The sequence below is a fragment of the Sapajus apella genome, unplaced genomic scaffold (assembly GCF_009761245.1).
Source record: "Sapajus apella isolate SASKATOON/1434 unplaced genomic scaffold, GSC_monkey_1.0 scaffold12, whole genome shotgun sequence".
In the NCBI taxonomy this organism is placed as follows: domain Eukaryota; kingdom Metazoa; phylum Chordata; class Mammalia; order Primates; family Cebidae; genus Sapajus; species Sapajus apella.
The window spans coordinates 32679768-32703291 of NW_022436952.1; the positions used below are offsets into that span (position 1 = coordinate 32679768).

The 23524-nt window shown below is 49.8% G+C and overlaps 2 protein-coding genes across 4 annotated transcripts in view; one reads left to right on the top strand and one right to left on the bottom strand.

Annotated features, from left to right (window-relative positions):
* Positions 1-3357: 3357 nt before the first annotated feature.
* On the top strand, positions 3358-14685 carry NLE1 (notchless homolog 1). 3 transcript variants are annotated; one of them, XM_032280879.1, is made up of 13 exons: positions 3364-3441; positions 3574-3717; positions 5613-5830; positions 6355-6434; positions 7623-7699; positions 7874-7971; positions 8323-8515; positions 9019-9154; positions 9301-9347; positions 10420-10622; positions 12677-12836; positions 12933-13003; positions 13602-14685. In XM_032280879.1, the coding sequence occupies exons 1-13, from the start codon at positions 3370-3372 to the stop codon at positions 13612-13614; spliced, it is 1512 nt and encodes a 503-aa protein (XP_032136770.1). In that variant the 5' UTR covers positions 3364-3369; the 3' UTR covers positions 13615-14685. The 3 variants fall into 3 exon arrangements, with proteins under 3 accessions (XP_032136771.1, XP_032136770.1, XP_032136772.1); XM_032280880.1 differs by lacking the exon at positions 5613-5830 and having other exon boundaries at positions 3358-3441; XM_032280881.1 differs by lacking the exon at positions 3364-3441 and having other exon boundaries at positions 3451-3717; positions 5613-5859.
* A 604-nt stretch (positions 14686-15289) lies between these two features.
* FNDC8 (fibronectin type III domain containing 8) overlaps positions 15290-23524 on the bottom strand; it is an 8992-nt gene continuing 757 nt past the window's right edge. The window contains exons 2-4 of the mRNA XM_032280882.1: positions 19063-19438; positions 16351-16587; positions 15290-15729 (exon numbers count right to left, since the gene is read on the bottom strand). Coding sequence (XP_032136773.1) covers positions 15577-15729; positions 16351-16587; positions 19063-19438 — 766 coding nt within the window. The 3' untranslated portion in view covers positions 15290-15576. The remainder of the gene's footprint in view (positions 15730-16350; positions 16588-19062; positions 19439-23524) is intronic.

Genomic DNA, 23524 nt, shown 5'->3' on the forward strand with positions numbered 1-23524 from the left:
CACGTGGAGGTGCTGACCAGCCTCTGCCCAAGCACACCACTCTGGGGCGTCCTGGGAAACTCAGACGCTCACACCCCAAACAGAGACAGAAAGATCCAGAAGGGACCAGAACCCCCCAGCAGATCGCCTCCATGGGCAAGGCTCTAATGCCCCTTTCCCCCTCTATCCCAGATAAACAGCCTCCTCTCCCTCCCCTAAACCATTGCTATTTTGGGAGCAGAGTGACAGCTGAGGGGCTGACAGACTCGGACACACAGCAGTTGCCCAGATTCCAGACCAGCTGGAGACTCCCAGAAATACCTTTCTGGAGGGAGGAGGGAGGGAACAGGGGAAGAAAGTTTCTTCCCTTTTCCACTTCTGCGCAACACCTCAACCCACCCTGCTTTCATGTGTTCAAAAGGTCTTCGCTTTTCAGAAAGACCAGCAGGACTTACTAACTCAGTTTAGTGTGAGTGAGTGGTCCACTAGTTTCAGTCCGCACGTGGTCTCCTGTTCCTCCCCCTGTGTATGCAGTGCATATATTCAGGCTACCTCTCCCATCCAATTGGGAGCTCCCAGAGAGTGGGCTTTGTCTCTCCTCCATCAGGCTGAAATCTCTTAGGGCAAAGGTCGGGTCAGACTGGGAATTCCCTAAGACCAAAATTCCCCTCACCAGACTGGGAACTCTTCTGGGACACACTGAGGCTCCCTCCTCAGAAGGAAGTCTTCCTGGGACAAGAACTATGTATTCACCATCACAGAGGGGTCTCTCCTAGGCAAGAATGTTTCTCCTTCGCTAACTGGGAGTTCCTGAAGCAAATTTATGACGTTGTCCTCACTTGGACCCAGAACCCTTTTGCATTTCAGCGGCCCCAAGCCTGGGCTGTGACCTCCTTCCTGGAAGGCAAAGATAGCATCCCATGCAGCTTGTCGCCTAACCCACTTCCTGCACAGGTTCTGGCACAGTCAGTGTCCGAAGCGTGTTTCCTGAATGGAATGAATGTATGAATGAAAGAATGGTGTCTTCATGCTGACCATTTCCTCTACTCACCTCTCATCCCTCTCCCCTCCACCCCACACAAACTTACCTGGCTGAAGCTGAGAAAGACACAGAAGAAAGTCTCAGGTGGAATCACTCATACTACATACAGCCTCCCAAGTAGCTGAGATAACAGGTGTGTGCCACCGCTCCCAGCTAATTTTTGTATTTTCAGTAGAGATGGTGTTTTTCCATATTGACCAGGCTGGTCTTGAATTCCTGACCTCGCGATCCACCTGCCTTGGCCTCCTGAAGTGCTGGGATTGCAGGCGTGAGCCACCGCACCCAGCCCACATTTCTTAAACATCTATTATGTGCCAGGAACTGTGAAGCATAGAACACTCATAAGGGTAAGGATTTGTGTCTATGTTGTTCCCTTACATATTCCAAGCGTTTGTAACAGTGTGTGGCACATAGAAAGTGGTCAATGAGGCCAGGTGTGATGGCTCACGCCTGTAATCCCAGTACTTTGTGAGGCCAAGGCAGGTGGATCACCTGAGGTCATGGGTTTGAGACCAGCCTGGCCAACATGGTGAAACCCAATTTCTACAAAAAATACAAAAATTAGCTGAGCATGGTGGCAAGTGCCTGTAATCCTGTCTACTAGGGAGGTTGAGGCAGGAGAATCAGTTGAACCCAGGAGGCGGAGGTTGCAGTGAGCCAAAATTGCACCACTGCACTCCAGCCTGGGTGACAGAGCAAGATTCTGTCTCAAAAAAAAGAAAGAAAGAAAAAAGAAAAATAAAGTGCTCAGTGGTATTTGCTGAATGAATGAATGAAATAATTCCATGGATCTGTGATTCTGTGATTTCTTTCTTTTTTTTTTTTTGAGACAGGGTCTCACTGTCACAAGCGGAGTACAGTGACGTGATCACAGCTCACTGCAGCCTTGACCTTCAGTTTCAAGCATTTCACCCATCTCAGCCTCCTGAGTAGCTGGGACTACTGGTCATGCCACCTGGCTATTTAAAAAAATATTTTTGTAGAGACAAGATCTTACTGTGTTGCCCAGTCTGGTCTCAAACTCCTGGGACAAGAGTGAGACTTCATCTCAAAAAAAAAAAAAAGAGAGAGAGAGAGAGAGAAAGGCAGGAATGGAAACCGGGCTCTTCAGGGGGGTGTTGTAGTGGTCCAGGCAGGTGATGATGATGACTCTGACCAGAGTGGGGACAGCAGATTCAAGCTGTGTTCAGGAGGTTGACTTGGCAGAGCTTGAGACTGCACGAGCAGGGGAGGGAGGGAGAGGAGAGTTGGTTTCAGGCAAGAGAGCCCAAGTTCATTGCTGTCTGCTTCAGTTCCTCGTCTGTAATATGGGGAGAAAAGAGTTGTGAGAATTAAATGAGTTATGTGGGAAAATCACTTAGAACAATTCCTGACTCACTGATGTCATTATCACTATTATTGCTTACAGGGTTGATGATTGTAGAAATGGTTTGCTTTTGTACTCAAGTATTATTAATTGAGTTGATCCATTTTATGTATGTATGTATGTATGTATGTATTTATTGAGACAGAGTCTTGCTCTGTCACCCAGGCTGGAGTGCAATGGAGAGAGCTCGGCTCACTGCTACCTCTGCCTCTCAAGTTCAAGTGATCTACCACGTCAGCCTCCCAAGTAGCTGGGACCACAGATGCATGCCACCACGCCTGGCTAATTTTTTTGTATTTTTACTAGAGATGCAGTTTCACCACGTTGGCCAGGCTGGTCTCCAACTCCTGGGCTCAAGTGATCTGCCCACTGCAGTCTCCCAAAGTGCTGGGATTACAGGCGCGAGCCACTATACCAGGCCTTGACTTGATCTATTTTTTTAAAAGGATACTAATTTCTAGGCCAGGCGTGGTGCTCACGCCTGTAATCCCAGCACTTCCGGACCCTGAGGCTGGGGAGTGGGGGAGTCATTGCTTGAGTTCAGGAGTTTGAGATCAGCCTGGGCAACATAGTGAGACCTCGTCTCTACAAAAAGTGAGAAAAAAAAATAACCGAGCAGGATGTCTTGTGCCTGTAGTCCAGGCCACTCGGGAGGCTGAGGTGGGAGAACGCTTGAGCCCTGGAGTTCGAGACGGCAGTAAGCAGCTATGGCGCCACTGCACTCCAGTCTGGGCGACGGAGTGAAACCCTGTCTCGAAACAAAATTAAAATTAAAATTAAAACGGGGCAAGAATCCCTGTTGTGAAGAGTCAAAAGTTGGCTGTGTCCTCTAAGACCCTGGGAAAAAATTAATGTGAAGGCTGTCAAGAGGCGGGAGGAGCACCAAGTAAGCTCATTTCCAATCCCTGAGGCCAGGCACAGCGGGACGCTTCTCCTCCCCAACAGCAGAGGGCAATGTGGCCGGCGGCGACCCCACCCGACCATGGAGACGGCGCTCTGTCCGCCAGGCTCGTTCTTCTCCACGTGCGGACGCAGGATGGCGGCGGCGGTGGCGGTGGGTGTGCGTGGATGGGGGCGGGGGCGTCGCGGCGGCGCTCGGGCCTGGGTCCCTGAGGCCGGAGGGAGGCGAAGTGGGGCCTTTCTGGAAGGGCGACGAGGCTGACTGCCGCCCCGCTTGCTCGCGCAGGAGGAGGCGGCGGTGCGCGACGTTCAGCGGTTGCTAGTGCAGTTACAGGATGAGGGCGGGCAGCTGCTGGGCTCCCCGTTCGACGTGCCCGTGGACATCACCCCGGACAGGCTGCAGCTCGTGTGCAACGCGCTACTGGCCCAGGTGAGTGGCTGGCCAGGTCGGCCTCGCATCTCTTCCCCGGAGCGGGCGCAGTGGGGGGGAATCAGATGACCTAGGGTCTGCGGTTCAGGGTCCCCTGCTAACCGACAGTGGCGACTCACCTGGTGTGAGTTCCCACCTATGTCTGGAGGGGTCAGAGGTGGAAGCTGTGGCAAAGCGCTTTACACGCCGACTGTCGGGGTCCACCTGCGGTGAAGGGCCTAGCTTTGAACGCATTGGGTGCTGTATTTCATTGATTCTTTGTCACAGCCCCCCAAGATGGGACACATTAATATCTCCATTTTACATCGTGGCCCGGAGGGACTGAGCTATTTGCACGATGCTATGCAGTAGGTAGTAGATTTGGAATTGGAACCCAAAACTATCTGAATACCCATGCTTTTAACCTTTAAGCCAGTGTTTACCGAAATGCTGCCCTGGGGAAAGGGGAGGTCCTTAAAAATGCAGTTCCTGGATCCCACCCCAGATTTACTAAACCAAACACTGGGATAAAACATTCAGGAGGTCTACATTTTTTAACAGGCTTTTTGGGTGCTTCTTACACAAATATAGTGTAGTGTGGTGTGGTGGTTTGGGAAACACTGCATACGTAATGCTATATGTTAATCCTATCTTGGACCTAAAGAAGCTGAATTAATCATTGGCAACAGGACATTGAACTAATTACTTAGTTGTTTTGAGCCTCTGCTTTTGAAACTGTTAGTGGGAATATTAGTGTCTACTTCCCAGCGTTGTTATGAGATGCAGATAAAGAATTTCAGGCCGGTCTCACGACTGTAATCCCAACACTTTGGGAGGCTGAGGCAGGCAGATCACTTGAGGTCAGGAGTTTGAGACCAGCCTAGCCAACGTGGAGAAACCAGTGTGTACTAAAAATACAAAAATTAGCTGGGCGTGGTGGCAGGTGCCTGTAGTCCCAGCCTCTCAAGAGGCTGAGGCATGAGAATCACTTGAACCCAGGAAGCTGAGGTTGCAGTGAACCAAGATCTCGCCACTGCACTCCAGCCTAGGTAACAGAGCAAGACTCCATCTTGAAAGAAAAAAGAATTTCAGGCCGGGTGCGGTGGCTCAAGCCTGTAATCCCAGCACTTTGGGAGGCCGAGGCGGGTGGATCACAAGGTCAAGAGATCGAGACCATCCTGGTCAACATGGTGAAACCCCGTCTCTACTAAAAATACAAAAAATTAGCTGGGCATGGTGGCACGTGCCTGTAATCCCAGCTACTCAGGAGGCTGAGGCAGGATAATTGCCTGAACCCAGGAGACGGAGGTTGCGGTGAGCCGAGATCGCGCCATTGCACTCCAGCCTGGGTAACAAGAGCGAAACTCTGTCTTAAAAAAAAAAAAAAAAAAAGAATTTCAAAGTGCCGTGTAAGTGTCCCATAACTGCTGTTCAGTGATTTAAAAGGTCTTGCTCGTCTGAGTGTAGTGGCTCATGCCTGTAATCCCAGCACTTTGGGAGGCCAAGACAGGTGGATCATCTGAGATCAGGAGTTTGAGACCAGCCTGGCCAACATGGCAAAACACCGCATCTACTAAAAATGCAAAGCTTAGCTGGGCCTGGTGGTGGGTGCCTGTGAGCCCAGCTACATGGGAGGCTGAGGCAGGAGAATCACTTGAACCCAGGAGTCAGAGGTTGCAGTGAGCCAAGATTATGCCACTGCACTCCAGGCTAGTTGACAGAGCGAGACTCTGTCTCAAAAATAAATGAATTAATAAATTAAAAGTCTTGCTCAATGGGCAATGATGGGCATATCCCTAGCCTGGTGGCTGAAAAGAAGCAGCTTCATCTCCCGCAGCTCAGTGGGGAACTTCCTTGGCAGAGGGTGCCCCTGCACATCCTTTGATGCGGGGTTGCCCTTTACCATTGCCCTTCAGGAGGATCCCCTGCCGCTGGCTTTCTTTGTCCAAGATGCTGAGATTGTTTCCTCGCTGGGGAAGACATTGGAGTCCCAAGCAGTGGAGACGGAGAAGGTCCTAGACATCATCTACCAGCCACAGGCTGTCTTCAGAGTCCGGGCTGTGACTCGCTGCACCAGCTCCTTGGAGGGTCACAGTGAGGCAGTCATTTCTGTGGCCTTCAGCCCCACAGGAAAGTAAGGACAGCTGCAGACTCACGGAGGGGGTATGTGGGGGTGTAGTTCCTGCTATGGGGAGAGTCCCCCAGAGTTATAACTGATGGAGCCTCAGGGTTGCCTACCATAGACCCAAGCTCTGGACTCAGCTTGCAATTAAGCGATTTCCACAGTAGGGCATGGTCCCCAAAGACTAAGGACCCCTGCCTGGGACAGACTTTTCCTGGACTTGATTTCTGAAGATCTGAGCTGCGTGACTTGTATAACTCACTTAACCTTTCTGAGTTAATTTTTCATCTGTGAAACTGGGATTAATTGCTTCTCTCAATTTTATGAAGGTGTTGAGAAGCTTCTTCAAAAGCTGGTTATAGCTCTGGAGAGGAAAGAAATGGTCTCCTGAGGTATTCTTCCAGATGGCAGCATCAGTATTGTCTTTCTCCTTTTTAGGGGAGAGGGGAGTCCAGTTCCATATTCTATTCACAGAAAGTGATTGACTAGGTGGCAGAAATGCACATACGCAGTGTTAACCATCCTGTCTTCTCCAGGTACCTGGCCAGTGGCTCTGGAGATACCACTGTGCGCTTCTGGGATCTCAGCACAGAGACACCGCATTTCACATGCAAGGGTCAGTATGCAATTAGCCATTTAGGGGGTCTTCTTTTTTGTTTTTTGAGACACGGTCTTGCTGCTCTGTTGACCAGGATGGGTCATCATGGCTCACTTGAACTCCTGGGCTCAAGCAGCTCCCCTACCTCAGCCTCCAGAGTATCTGGGACTACAGGCACTTGCCACCATACCTGGCTCGTTTTTGTTTCGTAGAGATGAGGGTCTCACTTTGCAGATTACAACCCCTTAATAGTTAGCGGCTGTCTGTTCCTAGGTAGAGACCACGTCCTTGAGCCCAGCCAGCCCCTTAGACACGAGCAGAACTGCGCGAAGGAGTCAATATGGGATGTAGGGAGAGGCTGACTGACTGGTAGCAACAGATTGCGACCAGGCATGGTGGCTCATGCCTATAATCCCAGCACTTTAGGAGGCCGAGGCAGGCAGATCACTTGAGGTCAGGAGTTCAAGATCAACCTGACCAACACAGTGAAACCCCATCTCTACTAAAAATACAAAAATTAGCCAGGCACGGGGGCATGTGTTTATAATCCCAGCTACTCGGGAGGCTGAGGCAGGAGAATTGCTTGAATCTAGGAGGTGGAGGTTGCAGTGAACCGAGACGGCCCCACTGCACTCTAGCTTGGGCGACAGAGTGAAACTCCATCTCAAAAAAACAAAACAAACAAAATTTCAGATTTCTAGGTCCTACCCCCAGAGTTTTAACTCTATGGGGCCTGAGAATTTCCGTTTCTACCAAGTTCTCAGTGATGCTGATGCTGATGCTCTGGGAATCACACTTGAAGAACCTCTGCTATACCACAGATTAGTTGAGTGACCTTGTGTGTGCAGGTCATGTTCCCTTCCTGAGCTTCAGTTTTCTCATCTGGAAAATGGGGATGATAATTCTCACTTTGCTCCATACTTTAGAGCCCTTGTAAGAATAACAAGGGATGACATGTACGAAAACACTTCACATTATGTGTCACATAAGGAATCATTAGAGAGTGATGGTGTTATCTGTGCAGCAAGATGCACAGCTCTAACACTTGGGGTGCATTTCCTTCATCCCTAGAAAGCCTCATCATTCCTTTTGTTTGATCATTCATTTATTCAAATGGTTAAGGAGTACCTGGCACCTGCCAGGCATTGTTCGGTACTGGAGATAAAGAGACTTAGTCCCTTATTTCTCCCTCCTCTGCTTTCTTAGGACACAGACACTGGGTCCTTAGTATATCCTGGTCTCCAGATGGCAAGAAGCTGGCCTCAGGCTGCAAGAATGGCCAGGTAGGTGGTACTCAGGGTAACAAGCAGAGACTCGAGGGCTCCTTCCCTAGGGGACAGTTCAGAATCGGGTCCTTGAGTCATCGGGGAGGGTTGGGTGGGAAGCGGTAGGCAGGGATTTTTGGTGGAGCCAGAGACCTGTTGGGGAGGATTATTCACTGAGCTTCTGTCCTTCAGATTCTCCTCTGGGACCCAAGCACAGGGAAACAGGTGGGCAGGACCCTCACTGGCCACAGCAAGTGGATCACAGGCCTGAGCTGGGAGCCCCTCCATGTGTAAGTGACACTGACCAAGCTGGGACAAATGAGTCAGGGGATCAAAGCCATCCCCCTTCCCTGCTCAATGCATAGACGTTTTACATGAGGGGATGAGATGGGCAGCCTGAATGACCATGATGGCTTGGCAGGCATGGGAGACTGTCTTCCAGGTACAGAGCTGCATTGCTGCCTGGGAGAGGCTGCTCATCACAGGGCCTGCTCATTGCAGCCACCTTGTAGTGCAGCCAGGTCTTGGTGTCAGAAAGCTGTCAAGGGATTGTCCATGGCCTTGAATTGGGAATGGGGAGGTGCCGTGGGGAGACAGGTGTTGCCAGGTCACGGATGGGATCACATCTCCCTTCTTGCCAGGAACCCTGAGTGCCGCTATGTGGCCAGCAGCTCCAAGGATGGCAGTGTGCGGATCTGGGACACAACTGCAGGCCGCTGTGAGCGCATCCTCACCGGGCACACCCAGTCGGTCACCTGTCTCCGGTGGGGAGGGGACGGACTTCTCTACTCTGCCTCCCAGGACCGCACCATCAAAGTCTGGAGGGCTCATGACGTAAGAGCTGGGAGGGTTCAGAAACCAGTCCAGAAAATCTCAAGTCACAAGATGCTTGCACTGGAAACAACCTTGACATCAGCGAGTCCAGTGTTTCCCAGATGTGTTCTGGGAGCCCCGGTCAAGGGAGGTGTTTTGGGAACAAGGAGTTGTGTGGTTGGTGCTACACCACAGTAGAGATGCCAGAGTCCCCATGGGATCGTCACGCTTTGGAAATGCGTGCTGTAGCAAGCCTGTTGCCCTTTATCAGACCCACCATATACCACACTTACTAGACTGGAGCCTTTTCCTCTGACATACCTAACTCCTCTTCTATGAAACATTTTCATGATCCGGACTCCATTTTACAAATGGGGAGAGACTTGACCTCACAGGGTTGGTTTGATTAGGATCACAGTGAATGAGTGATGGTGATTCTTAGTGCTGTACCACCCGTCTCCTGGGGCTAATCTCCCAGGGGTGGGGAGGCGTATGTGTGTCTGACCTGATCGACTCTCCCCTAGGGTGTGCTGTGCCGGACTCTGCAAGGCCACGGCCACTGGGTGAACACCATGGCCCTCAGCACGGACTATGCCCTGCGCACTGGGGCCTTTGAACCTGCTGAGGCCTCAGTTAATCCCCAAGATCTCCAAGGACCCTGTGAGTTATCGGGAGAAGGAAGAGCCGGGGCTGCTTGGGAAGGGGCCAGCTCTCTAGTTTAATGGGGAGTGTTTGCTCTCTGTGTCAGATTTTCTTATCGGCCTTGTTCCTCATCTCCTTTTCTCCCCGTCGGTACCTGGACACAGTGCAGGAGTTGAAGGAGAGGGCTCTGAGCCGATACAACCTCGTGCGGGTGAGTGCCTGCCAGCCACATGCACCCCCAGCTGTGTACAAGTCCTTAGCCAATCACTACAACCTTCTCCGGCCCCTCTCCCTTCTAGACCCAGCTCAGAATGTACCTATTTCAAAAAGTTGTTCTTCATCATCCTGGTTTGCAATCCTGAAATCTTAATGTGCTAGGGATCATTTTATTTCATTTTTTTAGTTTGTTTGCTTATCTATTTATTACATTTCCAAGATGCCTCTTTTTTTATTTTAGTTTGTTTTATTTAAGATTGTTTACACATTCAGATTCCAAGAATACAAAAAGGTAGATCTCAAAGTCTCCCAACTCTGTTGTAGCATCCAGTACTACCAATATCCTGAGTCACCTTCCAGAGATTTGATATACACACATACATGTGTATATATACAGCATATATTTATAAGCACACAGCACATGTATATACATAAAATCCTTCTCGTTTTAACACATTATTTTGTGCCTTGCTTTTTCTGTAATTATGTATCTTTTTTTTTTTTTTTTTTTTTTTTTTTTTTTTTTTTTTTTTTTTTTTTGAGACGGAGTTTCGCTCTTGTTACCCAGGCTGGAGTGCAATGGCGCGATCTCGGCTCACCGCAACCTCCGCCTCCTGGGTTCAGGCAATTCTCCTGCCTCAGCCTCCTGAGTAGCTGGGATTACAGGCACGCACCACCATGCCCAGCTAATGTTTTGTATTTTTAGTAGAGATGGGGTTTCACCATGTTGACCAGGATGGTCTCAATCTCTTTGACCTCGTGATCCACCCACCTCGGCCTCCCAAAGTGCTGGGATTACAGGCTTGAGCCACCGCGCCCGGCCGTAATTATATATCTTAAATTTTTTTTTGTACTTGCCTGTGGAGTTTCTTTTTCCTTTTAGGTGAAGTGACTTGCTTGGGGTCACATGTGAGTGAGTGGCCAACCCAGTCCACATGGCTCCTAGTGCTGGCCTCTCTCTGTCCCTGGCATTGAGTAATCAGGGTATATGTTTGCTTCCAAAGTTGGGCCCCCGCTCCTTCTTTCTGAGACCACACCCAACACAGTGTGCTTTCTGCCTCCCCTAGGGCCAGGGTCCAGAGAGGCTGGTGTCTGGCTCAGACGACTTCACCTTATTTCTGTGGTGCCCAGCAGAGGACAAAAAGCCTCTCACTCGGATGACAGGACACCAAGCTCTCATCAACCAGGTGCTCTTCTCTCCAGACTCCCGCATCGTGGCTAGTGCCTCCTTTGACAAGTCCATCAAGCTGTGGGATGGCAGGACGGGCAAGTGAGTGGGAGGCGGGGGGTCCTGCTCCTCTGTAAGGAATGGATGGTGGGAGGGGCTTGGCACTGTCACCTACTAGCTGTGTGGCCTTGCCAGGTATTTGGATATTTCTAATTTTCTAAGCCTCTGTTTCCTTTTTGGTAATATGCAGACCCCCTACTTCTCAGCTTTGTTACAGGGGTTTTTTGTTGTTGTTGAGACAGAGTCTCACTCTGTCACCCAGGCTGTGTGTGCACCCAGGAGTGCAATGGCATGATCTCGGCTCACTGCAACCTCCACCTCCCAGGTTCAGGTGATTCTCCTGCCTCAGCCTCCCAAGTAGCTGGGATTACAGGCCCCCACCACCATACCTGGCTAATTTTTGTATTTTTAGTAGAGACCGGGGTTTTACAGTGTTGGTCAGCTGGTCTTGAACTCCTGAGCTCAAGTGATCTGACCACCTCAGCTTCCCCAAGTGCTGAGATTACAGGTGTGAGCCATCAAGCCCAGACTAGTTACAAAGATTTAATGAGACAGTATGTTTATGACCCGCACTAAGTGGTCACTAAAAATGCTAGTTCAGGTAGGTGCAGTGGCTTGTGCCTGTAATCCCAGCACTTTAGGAGGCCAAGGCAGGTGGATCACCTGAGCTTAGGAGTTCAAGACCAGCCTGGCCAACATGGCAAAACCCTGTCTCTACTAAAAACACAAAACTTAGGTGTTCTGGGACATGTCTGTAATCCCAGCTGCCCCCAGAGGCTGAGGCAGGAGAATGTTTGCACCTGGCAGGTTGCAGTGAGCCAAGATTGCATCACTGCATTCCAGCCTGGGCAACAGAGTGAGATTCTGCCTCAAAAAAAAAAAAAAAAAAATGCTAGTTTATATCCTAGGAGATAAGTGATCTTAGAGCTAGCTGAAGAGTTAGGGAGGTAACCCTGGAGAAGGTGAATGGTAATAGGTAGGTTTTGTGGTACAGCTGTTACTTGGTCTTCCTCAAAGTGTGGGCCACAGACCAGTGGCATCAGCATCGCCTGGGAGCTTGATAGAAATGCAGAGTCCTGGGCCCCAAGTCAGACCTTGTGGATCCTATTCTTCTTTTAATAAAGTTACCAGGTGACTCTGCTACCCACTCAAGTGTGGGAACCCTTGGTGTAATGAGGCATGATGCCCTTGGGGTTAATCAGATCAGAGGAAAGGCAAAGGCACAGGCAAGGGGAGAAGAGGAGCCAGGGAAACCTTTGAGGGGTGAAGGGGAACCTATGCGTCAGTCACTGTGTTTTCACACAGCAACCCTTGAACATAGGTAATAGGTAATATGGTTCCTTTTTTTTTTTTTTTGAGGCAGAGTCTCGCCCTGTGGCCAGTCTGGAGTGCAGTAGCACAATCTCAGCTCACTGTAACCTCCACCTCCCGGCTTCAAGCGATTCTCTTGCCTCAGCCTCCCGAGTAGTTGGGACTACAGGTGCACGCCACCATGCCCACTAAGTTTTGTATTTTTAGTAGAGACGGGGTTTCACCTTGTTGGCCAGGATTGTCTCGATCTCTCAACCTCATGATCTGCCCACCTCAGCCTCCCAAAGTGCTGGGATTACAGGTGTGAGCCATTGCGCCCGGCCTCGGTTCCTTTTTAAAATAAGGAAACTGAGTCTCAGAGAGGCCTGATGGTTTGTCCAAAGAGAAACAGCTAGACTATGTTGAATTGAAAGTTCCAGGTGGGCCTGACCCATTGTTACTCCGTGCTGCCTGTCAGCAGGCACCTACCTGCTGTTTGGGGAGATGTCAGGCAGATGGGCTAAGCAGATGGCCGCTTTGGAATCTAAGGCATGCAAAGCTGTGCAGGTATGGAGGTCTAGCAAGAGGAAAGCTACTCATTTGGAAACATTTTATAAATTGTAATGACTGGTAATGATTAAAATGGTCTGAGATGGGGACCAGGCAGTGTGATTTTGTAAAAGTTCCCAGGTATTTCTAACAGACAGCCAAGGTTGAGAACCACTGCTGTGAGCATAGGGGACCCTTCAGACATGTTGGAGGATCTAACTCAGACTAAGATCCGTCGTCATCTTCTCCTGGACCAGGTACCTTGCTTCCCTACGTGGCCACGTGGCTGCCGTGTACCAGATTGCATGGTCAGCTGACAGCCGGCTCCTGGTCAGTGGCAGCAGTGACAGCACACTGAAGGTGTGGGATGTAAAGGCCCAGAAGCTGGCCACAGACCTGCCTGGCCATGCGGATGAGGTAGGGCCAACTCTCAGGCAAAGGTGGGGCAGGGATTGCAGCCGGGCTGTCTCCCTCTCACCACCCCACTTGCCTTCCTCCTCTGCCTCCCTTTAGGTATATGCTGTTGACTGGAGTCCAGATGGCCAGAGAGTGGCAAGTGGTGGGAAGGACAAATGCCTCCGGATGTGAGTGTAGGGGAGGTGGTGGTTGGCGTGATCAGCTCTCCTGCCCCTAAAGCAGTCTCTCTTTGCACGCTTTCCCTTATGGTGTAGAATTCTGCAGGGCCCTCCAGGTGCTCAGACTAAGGTGTGTGGAGCCAGGTTCTCAGTGGGCAGTTGGGAGGGCCACCGGAATAACAGACGCCATAGGACATCCTCTTAAACCGTGTGTCCGGGTCTTTCCCTCACTGGACTTCAGAGTCCCAAGACCCAGGTTCAAATCCTAGTTCTGCCAATGAGGAATCATAGAGAACTTGGTTCATCGGTCTCTTGGGAATTATCAAACCTTCATAGACAGGAGGATCAAAAATGGGAGGAACAACACTCTGGGAGCTAAAGCGTTGTGTGCTTATAAGGGATTGTAACTGTTTGGTGGTGGGCATCTTGGGGGCCAGGCAGTGGGTGGGCAGCCTGAGTTTGGATGGCCAGAGCAGGCATGGTCGCCGGGCTCTTGGTGACTCTGATGGTGGACCACAGACTGCCCATCAGTCGACACTGGGATTATGTGGCAGCCTCCCTTTCCTAAGGTGGAATTCCCATCCTGACACTCTTCCCTTCTCCACAGATGGAGGAGATGAGAAGACCCGCAGTTCTCTCTGACCCCCACCTGGACTTGGCCTCTGCTAGCTGCCTGCCCTGCCAGAGAACAAAGGGTGGGATGGCAGGGCACACACCCTCCCCACCAGTGGGGACCTGAGAATGCACATGGCCTGCTGTCCTTGACAGACCCGAGTGGGGTCTTCCCAAAGGTCCCCTGCCTATAGCACCAGCCCAGAGCCAGAAGTCGGTCATAAGAGGTTGTCACCAACTTGGCCCGTGGCCACCACTCTGTACCTTGCTGGTACAGGCAAGAGTGGAGGGCGCCAGGTTCTATGAGTGGGTCCTTAGTGTAAGCTCTGTACAGGGTCAGACCCCAGGTTCTGTGACCAAATGAATAACTTATATTTTGTGTGTTCGGGTTCTAATTCCTTGTCCTAGAATCCTCAGGGCTCAGTCAAGGACTGGGCTAAATCAGTTTGTCCCCTCCCTTGCTGTGGACGACACTAAAACCACACTGACCAGGCATTTGCCTTCCCTCCCTTCCTCTGTTTCTGAGGAAGAGGCCAGTCGTGATAGTGGCCAAGGAGAATCTAGGGCCGTATTGTTGTCCACTACAGTAGCCACCGGCCACGTGTGGCTGCTGACGTGAACTGGAAGTGCAGTTCCTCAGCCACACTGGGTGAGGCCTCCAGTATTGGACAGCACACAAAGGTTTTTGTCATCTAGATCTTGCTGGCCAGCCCTGCTCTAGGGGATGTCTCTGCCTTCCCATGGCACACTGCTTGAGGCCCTGTCCAGGTACCAAGCACTGCCCTGGGCTCTCAGGATAGAGGTGGGGATGTTGATGGCTGTCCCAGAGGATTCCCTCTTGGATAGGGAGGCAGCAGTATGAGCTCTGAGCAGAAGTGGGTATGGTTGATACGGAGGATAGTTCTTTGCCCTGTGAGAACTTTCAAGTAGTGAAAGGAATCCCCATTCGGGACTCAGACCCCAGGCTGACGTCTTGCTCCAAAGCCCCTGCTTTCTCCTGCATCCCATGCTAAGCTGGGTTATGGTATAAACTAGTCGATTGGGCTTCCAAACCATCCATGTATGAACTGCTCAGAACTAGCATCTTGCTCCTTCTCACCCTCCTCCAGCCCCGGCTGTGCTTTTAGGTTTTGCACGTCACCTAGCTGCGGTGCCTGGCCTCCACCTTTCACATCTCTGTCATGAGGCTGCGTAAGAAGCACACAGAGCTATCGGCCATTGAGCTCCTCGGGGCCAGGTGCTTGTCTGCTGTGCTCACACTGCACCATGCCTGGAAGGTTCTCAAGCCCCCAAACTTTTGATAAGGAAACAGCACAAGAAGCTTAAATGATTAGCCCGCGCCCTCACATCCGGTAAGAGGAAGAGCTGGGATTAAACCAGGACCTGCCCCAAAGCTTATTGCGCACCTTGTACCACATCCCTCCCTCCAGCTCAAGCTAGTTTGACAACCCATGGGCCCCCATGTCTGTCCATGACAGCTATTTGTTTTTTTCCTGGTATAAGAGCATTTTAGTCTTTGACACCAGTCTCCCTGCCCCACTGGGGAAGGGGTGATGGCAGCTCCGCGGCCTGTTTTCCATCTCCCCAACCCATGTAGACTCCGTCCTAGTAAAGCTAGGAGGTGGGTATCAGCCGGCCCATCTGAGGCCGTCTGCAGCATAAAGCAGAATTTAGGGTGCTGGATGACCTGCAGTTCTTTAATGAGGGGCCTGGACCCAGCCCAGATTTGGGGAAGGAGGGAGTCTAGCAGCTGTGGGCAGTGGCTGGGCCTGGCCTGGCCTGAGATGTCTCCATGTCAATGGGCCCCCCTGTCTATCCTTGGCTCCAGCCCAGGGGTGGGGTTCCCGTACCACTCTGCCAGGCCCTGGGCCGGTGTGGTGCTGGTGGTACAGTAAGTCTCATGGTTCTGGTTCCTGGGGGCCCTGGGCTGAAGCTGAAAGTAGGTGAGGGGTGTCCTGGGGCCCTCCCCCTTAATAGGGGAACAGGTATTCCAGGTCCTCCAGCCTGCGCATCTCCTCCAGCCCGATGGACACGATCTTCCGCTGGGGCTCCTTGCGCCGCACGGTGATCTGGATGGGGTTGTTCTCAGGGAAGCTGCTGAAGTCAGTGGCCAGGGTTGCGAACTGAAGTGAAACAAGAAAACCCCTCAGAATTCCCAGATCTGAGCCTGGCTCTCTCTGTCTCTATCACCCCCCTCTTTTTTTTCGCATGCTAACTCAGACCTTAAACAGTCTTATCCAACTCAGCCATTGACCCAAGAAATAGATGCAAAGATGCGTGATTCAAACCTGTGTCTCCTCCATTATGGGATGTTTCCTACCAAAGGGCTGTCTGTACTCAGGCCTCTGTACCCCCATACCCCCACCCATACCCAGCCTGTTCCCTTCTTTGTCCCTGTAGCCTCTTGTTTTCTCTGTTTCTTTCAATGCCCTTGACTTCCCAGCCTACTCACAGTGATTGGCACTGAGTTGCAGAGTCTAAAAACCAGTGGCTTTGGAAGGTGAACGTTATAGTGATGTTGGAAAATAGATTAGTTTGCATTCCTTGTGGGTCCCAGAGTGGTTTAATCCTTAAACCTCCCAGAAGCATGCATCCTGGAATTGATGCTTCTTGACCCAGGCAGAAGGAAAGCTAGTCAGATGAGTCGTGTGAGTATAAGGGTGTTCCCAACCTCCAGAGCCCTGGTTCCCTGGTCTCAGACTTCTCTCCCTCACCCCCAAGGCCCCTGTTTTCCCAAGGCTCACTTTATAGGGCTTGCACCACTTCCCCACCCCAGCTGTGTTGGCTGCACGGACAGTAAGGCAATAACATGTGTTAGGCTTCAGCTCCATCAGCTTGACAGTGGTGCCCAAGATCTTGTTGAAGATCCATGGACGATTCTTTGCCTTGGGCAACTCATTCTCCTGGGTCTTGGCCACCTCCTGTAACAGGACCTGGTAGAAACTGACTGGCTGCTTGCCCACGGCATAGGTCCAGGAAATCTAGGGGAAGAGAGAGCCCCGAGGCTTCTTCAGATGGGTTCTGTCTTTCCTGTCCCCTCACCCTCGTAACTGGAGTCAGAATGTCCCATGCCCATCCCCTGCTCCTGCTGGGACCCAAGCAGATCAGATGGAGGGTGCAAGGTACTCCAGCCCTGGGTGTAGAACCCCTGCCCCACAGCACGTGCTACTTTCCTGGGCAGCCTCACCCACCTTAGGGTGTGCCCTCATTCCACATTCTACATCAGGGCTCCCCAACCCTTGGGCCATGGACTAATAGCAGCCCATGGCCTGTTAGGAACTGGATAGCACAGCAGGAGGTAATGGATGGGCGAGCAAGCAAAGCCTCATCTACATTTACAGCTGCTCTGCATGGCTCACGACACCACCTGAGCTCCGCCTCCTGTCAGATCAGCAGCAGCAGTAGATTCTCATAGGAACTTGAACCCTATTGTGAATTGCACGGGAGGGATCTAAGTTGAGTGCTCTTTACGAGAATCTAATACCTGATGATCTGTCACTGTCTCCCATCACCCCCAAATGGTACCATATAGTTGCAGGAAAACAAGCTCAGGGCTCCCACTGTTTCTACATTATGGTGAGTTGTATAATTATCTCATTATGTATTACAATGTAATAAAAGTATACAATAAATGTAATATGCCTGAATCATCCTGAAACCATCCCCCCAACCCTATCCATGTTAAGATTATCTTCCATGAAACCAGTCCTGGTACCAAAAAGCTTGGGAACCACTGCTCTAGACTGTTGGCTGAGAGGGAACTTAGAGATCATCTTTTTTTTTTTTTTTTTTTTTTTAATATAAAAAATAGAGATCGATTTTCACCATCTTGACCAGGCTGGTCTTGAACTCCTGACCTTGTGATCCACCCACCTCCACCTCCCAAAGTGTTGTTGGGATTATAGGCATAAGCCACCACTGCGCCTGGCCCTTAGAGATCATATCCACAAGGTCCAGAGAGGGCAAGGGACTGGGCCATGATCACACAGCAATTAAGTGACAGCCAGGGTTCAAACCCATAGCTCCGGTGCCTATATACTTTGTACTACAATGGTTGCTAAGTCTGGCTAAGCATCTCAGGAAGGTTTTATAACTGCAGATTGCTGGGCCTGCTGCCTCCTCTCTGGATTCTCCTCCATCTAGGCCAGTGGTTGTCAAACTTGGTGTGCATTAGAATACCCTGCAGGACTTATTAAAAGATAAAAGAGATTGCACCAGGCACCGTGGCTCACGCCTGTAATCCCAGCACTTTAGGACGCTGAGGTGGGCAGATCACCTTAGGTTGGGAGTTCAAGACCAGCCTGACCAACATGGAGAACCCCATCTCTACTAAAAATACAAAATTAGCCAGGCCTGGTGGCGCATGCCTGTAATCCCAGCTACTCGGGAGGCTGAGGCAAAGGAATCACTTGAATCCAGGAGGTGAAGGTTGTGGTGAGCCGAGATCATGCCATTGAACTCCAGCCTGGGCAACAAGAGCAAAACTCTGTCTCAAAAAATATATAGATAGATAAGATAGATAGATAGATTGCTGGCCTCCGCCCCAACAGTTTCTGATTCAGGAGGCCCAAATGTGTTGGAGGGAGATGAGAATTTAAATTTCTAACTATTTGCTGTGTGATGCTGACGCTGTCCATCCAGAGAGCACTTAGAGAAACACTGCTCTGGGCCATCCAACAATGGAATTCCAGATATCTTCCCAAGATACAGCTTGAATTACTTTCATCACCTGATATGAAGCTTCATACAAAGCTGTTCCCTATTACAGAAAAATCTCTAAAGTAGCCTAACACTGGAGGACTCTGGAAGATGACCCCAGAGTAACATTCCCCCTCCTGTCCCCTATCTTCCCTTCCCATAGTCTAGGACAGTGCTATTTGATGTGTAGTCCGTGGACTGGCAGCACCAGCATCCTCCAGGAATCTGTTACTAATGCAAATTATCACGCTTCACGCCAGACCCTCTAGGGATAAGGCCTGTGAATCCTAAGTAGCCTCACTTGATCCCAGGTCCTCATCCAGGGCTTCGCGTGCTTTCATGTTCCTACAGATCACCTATCATCTTGTTCGAATTGAGATTTCCTCCCACACTTTCCTGTGAGCTTTTGCTATGGCTCCTCCTCTAGGGAATGCCTTCCCTCCTCCACCTCTAAATGTTTACATGCTACCTCTGTGTCCCAGCCCAGATGTTACCAAAAGCCACCAAGCTTAGTCCTGCGGTGGAAAGTAATGTTTCTTTCCCCCTGAATTCCTGGTGGCACTTGGTCTAAACTTGTCCTGCAGCACTGAACCCTTTCTGTCTTGCACTGGAGTTTTTACAGACACATCCTCTCCCTTCCTAAACCATGAACTTGAGGTTGAGGGGCAGGTGGCAGGCACATTCTCACTACCCATGGAGCTCAGCTCAGTGCCTGGCACAATAAGCCTCTGCTGAACGCATGAGCAAGGGAAACGCACCACAGCTGTGGAATTGCTGACGGTGTGCTCAAAGATCAAGGGGGTGTCCGGCAGATCCACAACCACAGAAGATTCTGAGGGCGTTGAGGAGGTTTCTGTGTCCAGCTCAGGGTTGTCAAGGTCCAGCAGGCCCCTCGTGGCCATTTGGGACTTTGATGGGCATGGGCAGGGGTCGATGGCTAGGTCCTCCTTTTCTGTATTCTTGGCCACTGGGGAGAAGCTGAGTTTGTTCAGCTCCCCCTCCAGCATCCCTGCAAAGAAGCTGCTGTTGGGCTGGGTCACAGCTAATTTGATGGGATTCAGCAGGGTAGATGAGAAGGCAGAGATGCTGGTATCATCAGAGCTGAAATCTGAATCCTCCACTGGCATCGGCTTCCTGGAGCAAGAGGGGAGACAGGTAACTCAGATGAAGGAGGCCACCCCAACCTGCTCCACCTGAGGGCTCCTGAGGACAGTCCTTAGACCTGACTTACCAGCATCCCCAACCATTTGCAAACAGCTTGAAGAGTCTCATTGTTCTATAGCATTGCATTAGACTCACCAGGGCACTTACTAAAAATGCAGACTTTTAGTCCCTGGTCCCTTAGTTAGCATGGAACTACGGAATCTGCATCTTTAATATGATCCTGGCTGGGCACGGTGGCTCATGCCTGTAATCCTAGCACTTTGGGAAGCCAAGGCAGGCATATTACTTGAGGTTGGCCAGGAGACTAGCCTAAAAACACAAAATTTAGCCAGGTGCGGTGGTTGGCACCTGTAATCCCAGATACTTGGGTGGCTGAGGCAGGAGAATCACTTGAACCCGGGGGGCAGAAGTTGCAGTGAGCCAAGATCACGCCACTGGGCAACAGAGTGAAACTCTCTCAAAAAAAAGATCCTTAGATAATCCTGATGCAAATGTTCTGAAAACCACCATTTGAAAAACACAATAAAACGGCAAGTCCTCCCTCCAGAGTGGGGTGCAAATGCCCCAGGGAATAATCAGAAAGATCTACTGGGGTATGGAAGTAAAGCATTCAAGTTCACTAATGTTTATTTACTACTGTTTAAATTTTAATAGAATTACTAAGATTTACTTACATTTTAGTAGCATTTAATAATACCTATTAATATCTAGCACATAAAATTAACAGGAGTACAAATACACATATGGGCCAGGCACGGTGGCGCATGCCTGTAATACTAGCACTTTGGGAGGCCAAGGCGGGCTGATTGCTTGAGTCCAGGAGTTCAAGACCAGCCTGGCCAACATGGCGAAACCTCGTCTCTACTAAAAATTTAAAAAATTAGCTGGACGTGGTGGCAGGCGCTTGTAATTCCAACTACCTGGGAGGCTGAGGGGCTAGATTCGCTTGAACCTGGGAGGCGGAGGTTGCAGTGAGCTGAGATAGCACCACTGCACTCCACCCTGGGTGACAGAACGAGACCCTGTCTCAAAAATAAATAAATAAACAAATATACATATGTTGGGGTGGATGCTCAAAAACTTACTTCTTCCATTCTGATTTTTTCAAATTATGAAGTATTTTAGACTTATACAAAAATGTCAAGAATATTATATTAACCTCCATTTACTCCTCATCCAGCTTAAGAAAGAAAACCTTATCACTACAGGTAAAGCCCCCAGATACTTCTCTCCCCAACCAAACGTATCCTTTGACTGAAAGGTAACAAGTACAGTAAAACTTTTTTTCTTTTTCTTTTTTTTTTTTTTTTTGAGATGGAGTCTTGTTCTGTAGCCGGAAGGAGAGTGATGGAGTGTGATCTCAGTTCGCTGCAACCTCCACCTCCTGGGTTCAAGCGCTTCTCCTGCCTCAGCCTCCCGAATAGTTAAGCGCCATTTTTCTTTTTTTGCGCGCCACCACACCCAGCTAATTTTTGTATTTTAGTAGAAATGGGTTTCACCATGTTGACCAGATGGTCTCGATCTCCTGACCTGGTGATCTGCCCACCTCAGCCTCCCAAAGTGCTGGGATTACAGGCATGAGCCACCACGCCCAGCCTAGATGAGTAAATTTTAAATTGTGTATTTATTATTCAACGTGTGTTTTTATAGGTTTCTTACATATTTATGTTATCCCTAGCCAAGATCTATTATTTTTCACATTCGTAGATGTTGTATAAATAAAAGATATTATTCAGCACATATCCATCTGCAACTTGTTCTTTTCACTCAACTTTGTGTTGATATTCGTCTGTATTGATACATGTAGCTCTGGTTCAGTCATTTTTACTGCTGTACGATTTTCCATTACATGGATATTTCTTTTTGTTTTTTGAGACAGGGTTTCACTCTGCTGCCCAGGCTGCAGTGTAGTGACGCAAACTCCCGGGCTTAAGCCATCCATCCACTTTAGCCTCCTGAGTAGCTGGGACTATAGGTGCACATCACCATGTCTAGCTAATTTTTGCATTTTTTGGTAAAGGGAGGGTTAATCATGTTGCCCAGGCTGATCTTGAACTCCTGGACTCAAGTGATCCTCCCAAAGTGCTTGGATTATAGGCATGAGCCACTGTGCCTGGCCCTCATGAATATTTGTATTTTTATAAATTATTTGCTATTACAAAGAAAAACCTTGTACATAATTCTCCACCATTAAAATTTTTTTCTTTCTTTTTTTATTCTGTTTTCACTTTGAGACAGAGTCTCACTCAATTCACTGCAACCTCCGCCTTCCCAGCTTAAGCGATTCTTCTGTCTCAGCCGCCTGAGTAGCTGGGATTATAGGCCCACACTACCACACCTGGCCAATTTTTGTATTTTTAGTAGAAATGGGGTTTCACCATGTTGACTAGGCTGGTCTTGAACTCCTGACCTCAGGTGATTTGCCTGCCTTGGCCTCCCAAAGTGCTGGGATTATAGGCATGAGCCACCGAGCCCGGTCTTTTTTTTTTTTTATTTTTTTTTTTGAGATAGAGTTTCACTCTTGTTGTCCAGGCTGGAGAGCAGTGGCACAATCTCAGCTCATTGCAACCTCTGCCTCCCAGGTTCAAACAATTCTCTTGCCTCAGCCTCCCGAGTAGCTGGGACTACAGGCGCATGCCACCAGGCCCAGCTAATTTTTATATTTTTGGTACAGACGGGGTTTCACCATGTTGGTCAGGCTGGTCTGGAACTCCTGACTGCAATTAATTCACCTTCCTCAGCCTCTCAGAGTGCTGGGATTACAGGCGCAAGCCACCGTGTCTGGCCCCCTTAACTTGTCTAAGTGGCAGAACTTGATTTTGAATTTGGGCTTCTATCCCAAGTTTCCCACCGTACCATGAAGTTTCCTATAAGGATCCATCACTTTAGCCACACCTGTTTGCTTACGAGCACTTTAGGGAATGGATACCACGCCCCTCTCATATAATCAAGACCAGCTATGTAGTTTGTGGGACCCAGTGCAAATTGAGTACATTGTGCCGCTTATTCAAAAAATATGAATTTGAAAATAGTAACAGCAAAGCATTAAACTAAACACAGACCCCTTGTTAAGTGCAGGGCTTTGTGTGACTGCACAGGTCGCCCACCCATAAAAATGCCCTGCATGTAATTCCCCCAGCCCATATCACCCTTCACCGCCGCCCCTTCACTGGCTCTTTTCCTTCCTTGGAGACTCAGCTCAAATATCACTTCCTCCAAGAAGCCTCCCTCAACTGCATCCAGTCTCAAGCTATAGTAAGCCCCTCTGGTCCTTCTAGGCATCCTGTCATAGCACTTACCAGACCATGCTTATCATTCTCCCTGTTGCACGATCCCCATCCTCCCACCCCGGATCTCCACACACTGGACTGGGAGCTCCTTAAAGGCAGGGACTGTGCTTTCCAGCTCTACATTCCCAGAACTTAAACACTGGATGAGACACCTTGCAGGGGCTCAAAGAGTTTTGTGGAATGAAGTAGAGGAAACCCAGACTCAGTGAGGAGGAACAGCAAACCCAAATCTGAAGGAAGGTAGGCTATTGGGGAACATAGGTAGATGAAGGTACCAAAGGGGGAGGGTTGAGGAGGTGTCATGGGGGTGTCGGGGGTTTGGTGATGGTGAGGACCACAGCCAGACAAGGAAGGATAAGATAAGGAGCACTGTCAACAAAACTGACTAATCCAGGAAGGCCTCCTGGAGTAGGAGGTCCATATGCCACCAGGAAGTCAGGTGGGGATCAGGAATACATAAATAGATCCAACCTGCCCACACGCGCTTCTCTGTGAGTCAAGGGACTGGGTTGTGACAAGTCATGGAAATATAGTTTCTTTAAGTCTCTTTGCCCAGCCCTCAGCTCCAGCCTTTCTTAGAAACTATAGGCACAGTGGCTCACATTTATAATCCCAACACTGTAAGAGGCTGAGATGGGAGGATCACTTGAGCCCAGAAGTTCAAGACCAGCCTGGACAACATAGTGAAACCCCGTTTCTACAAAAAAAAAAAAAAAAAAAAAAAAAAAAAAAAATTAGCCAGAGCCTGGTGGTAATCCCAGGTACA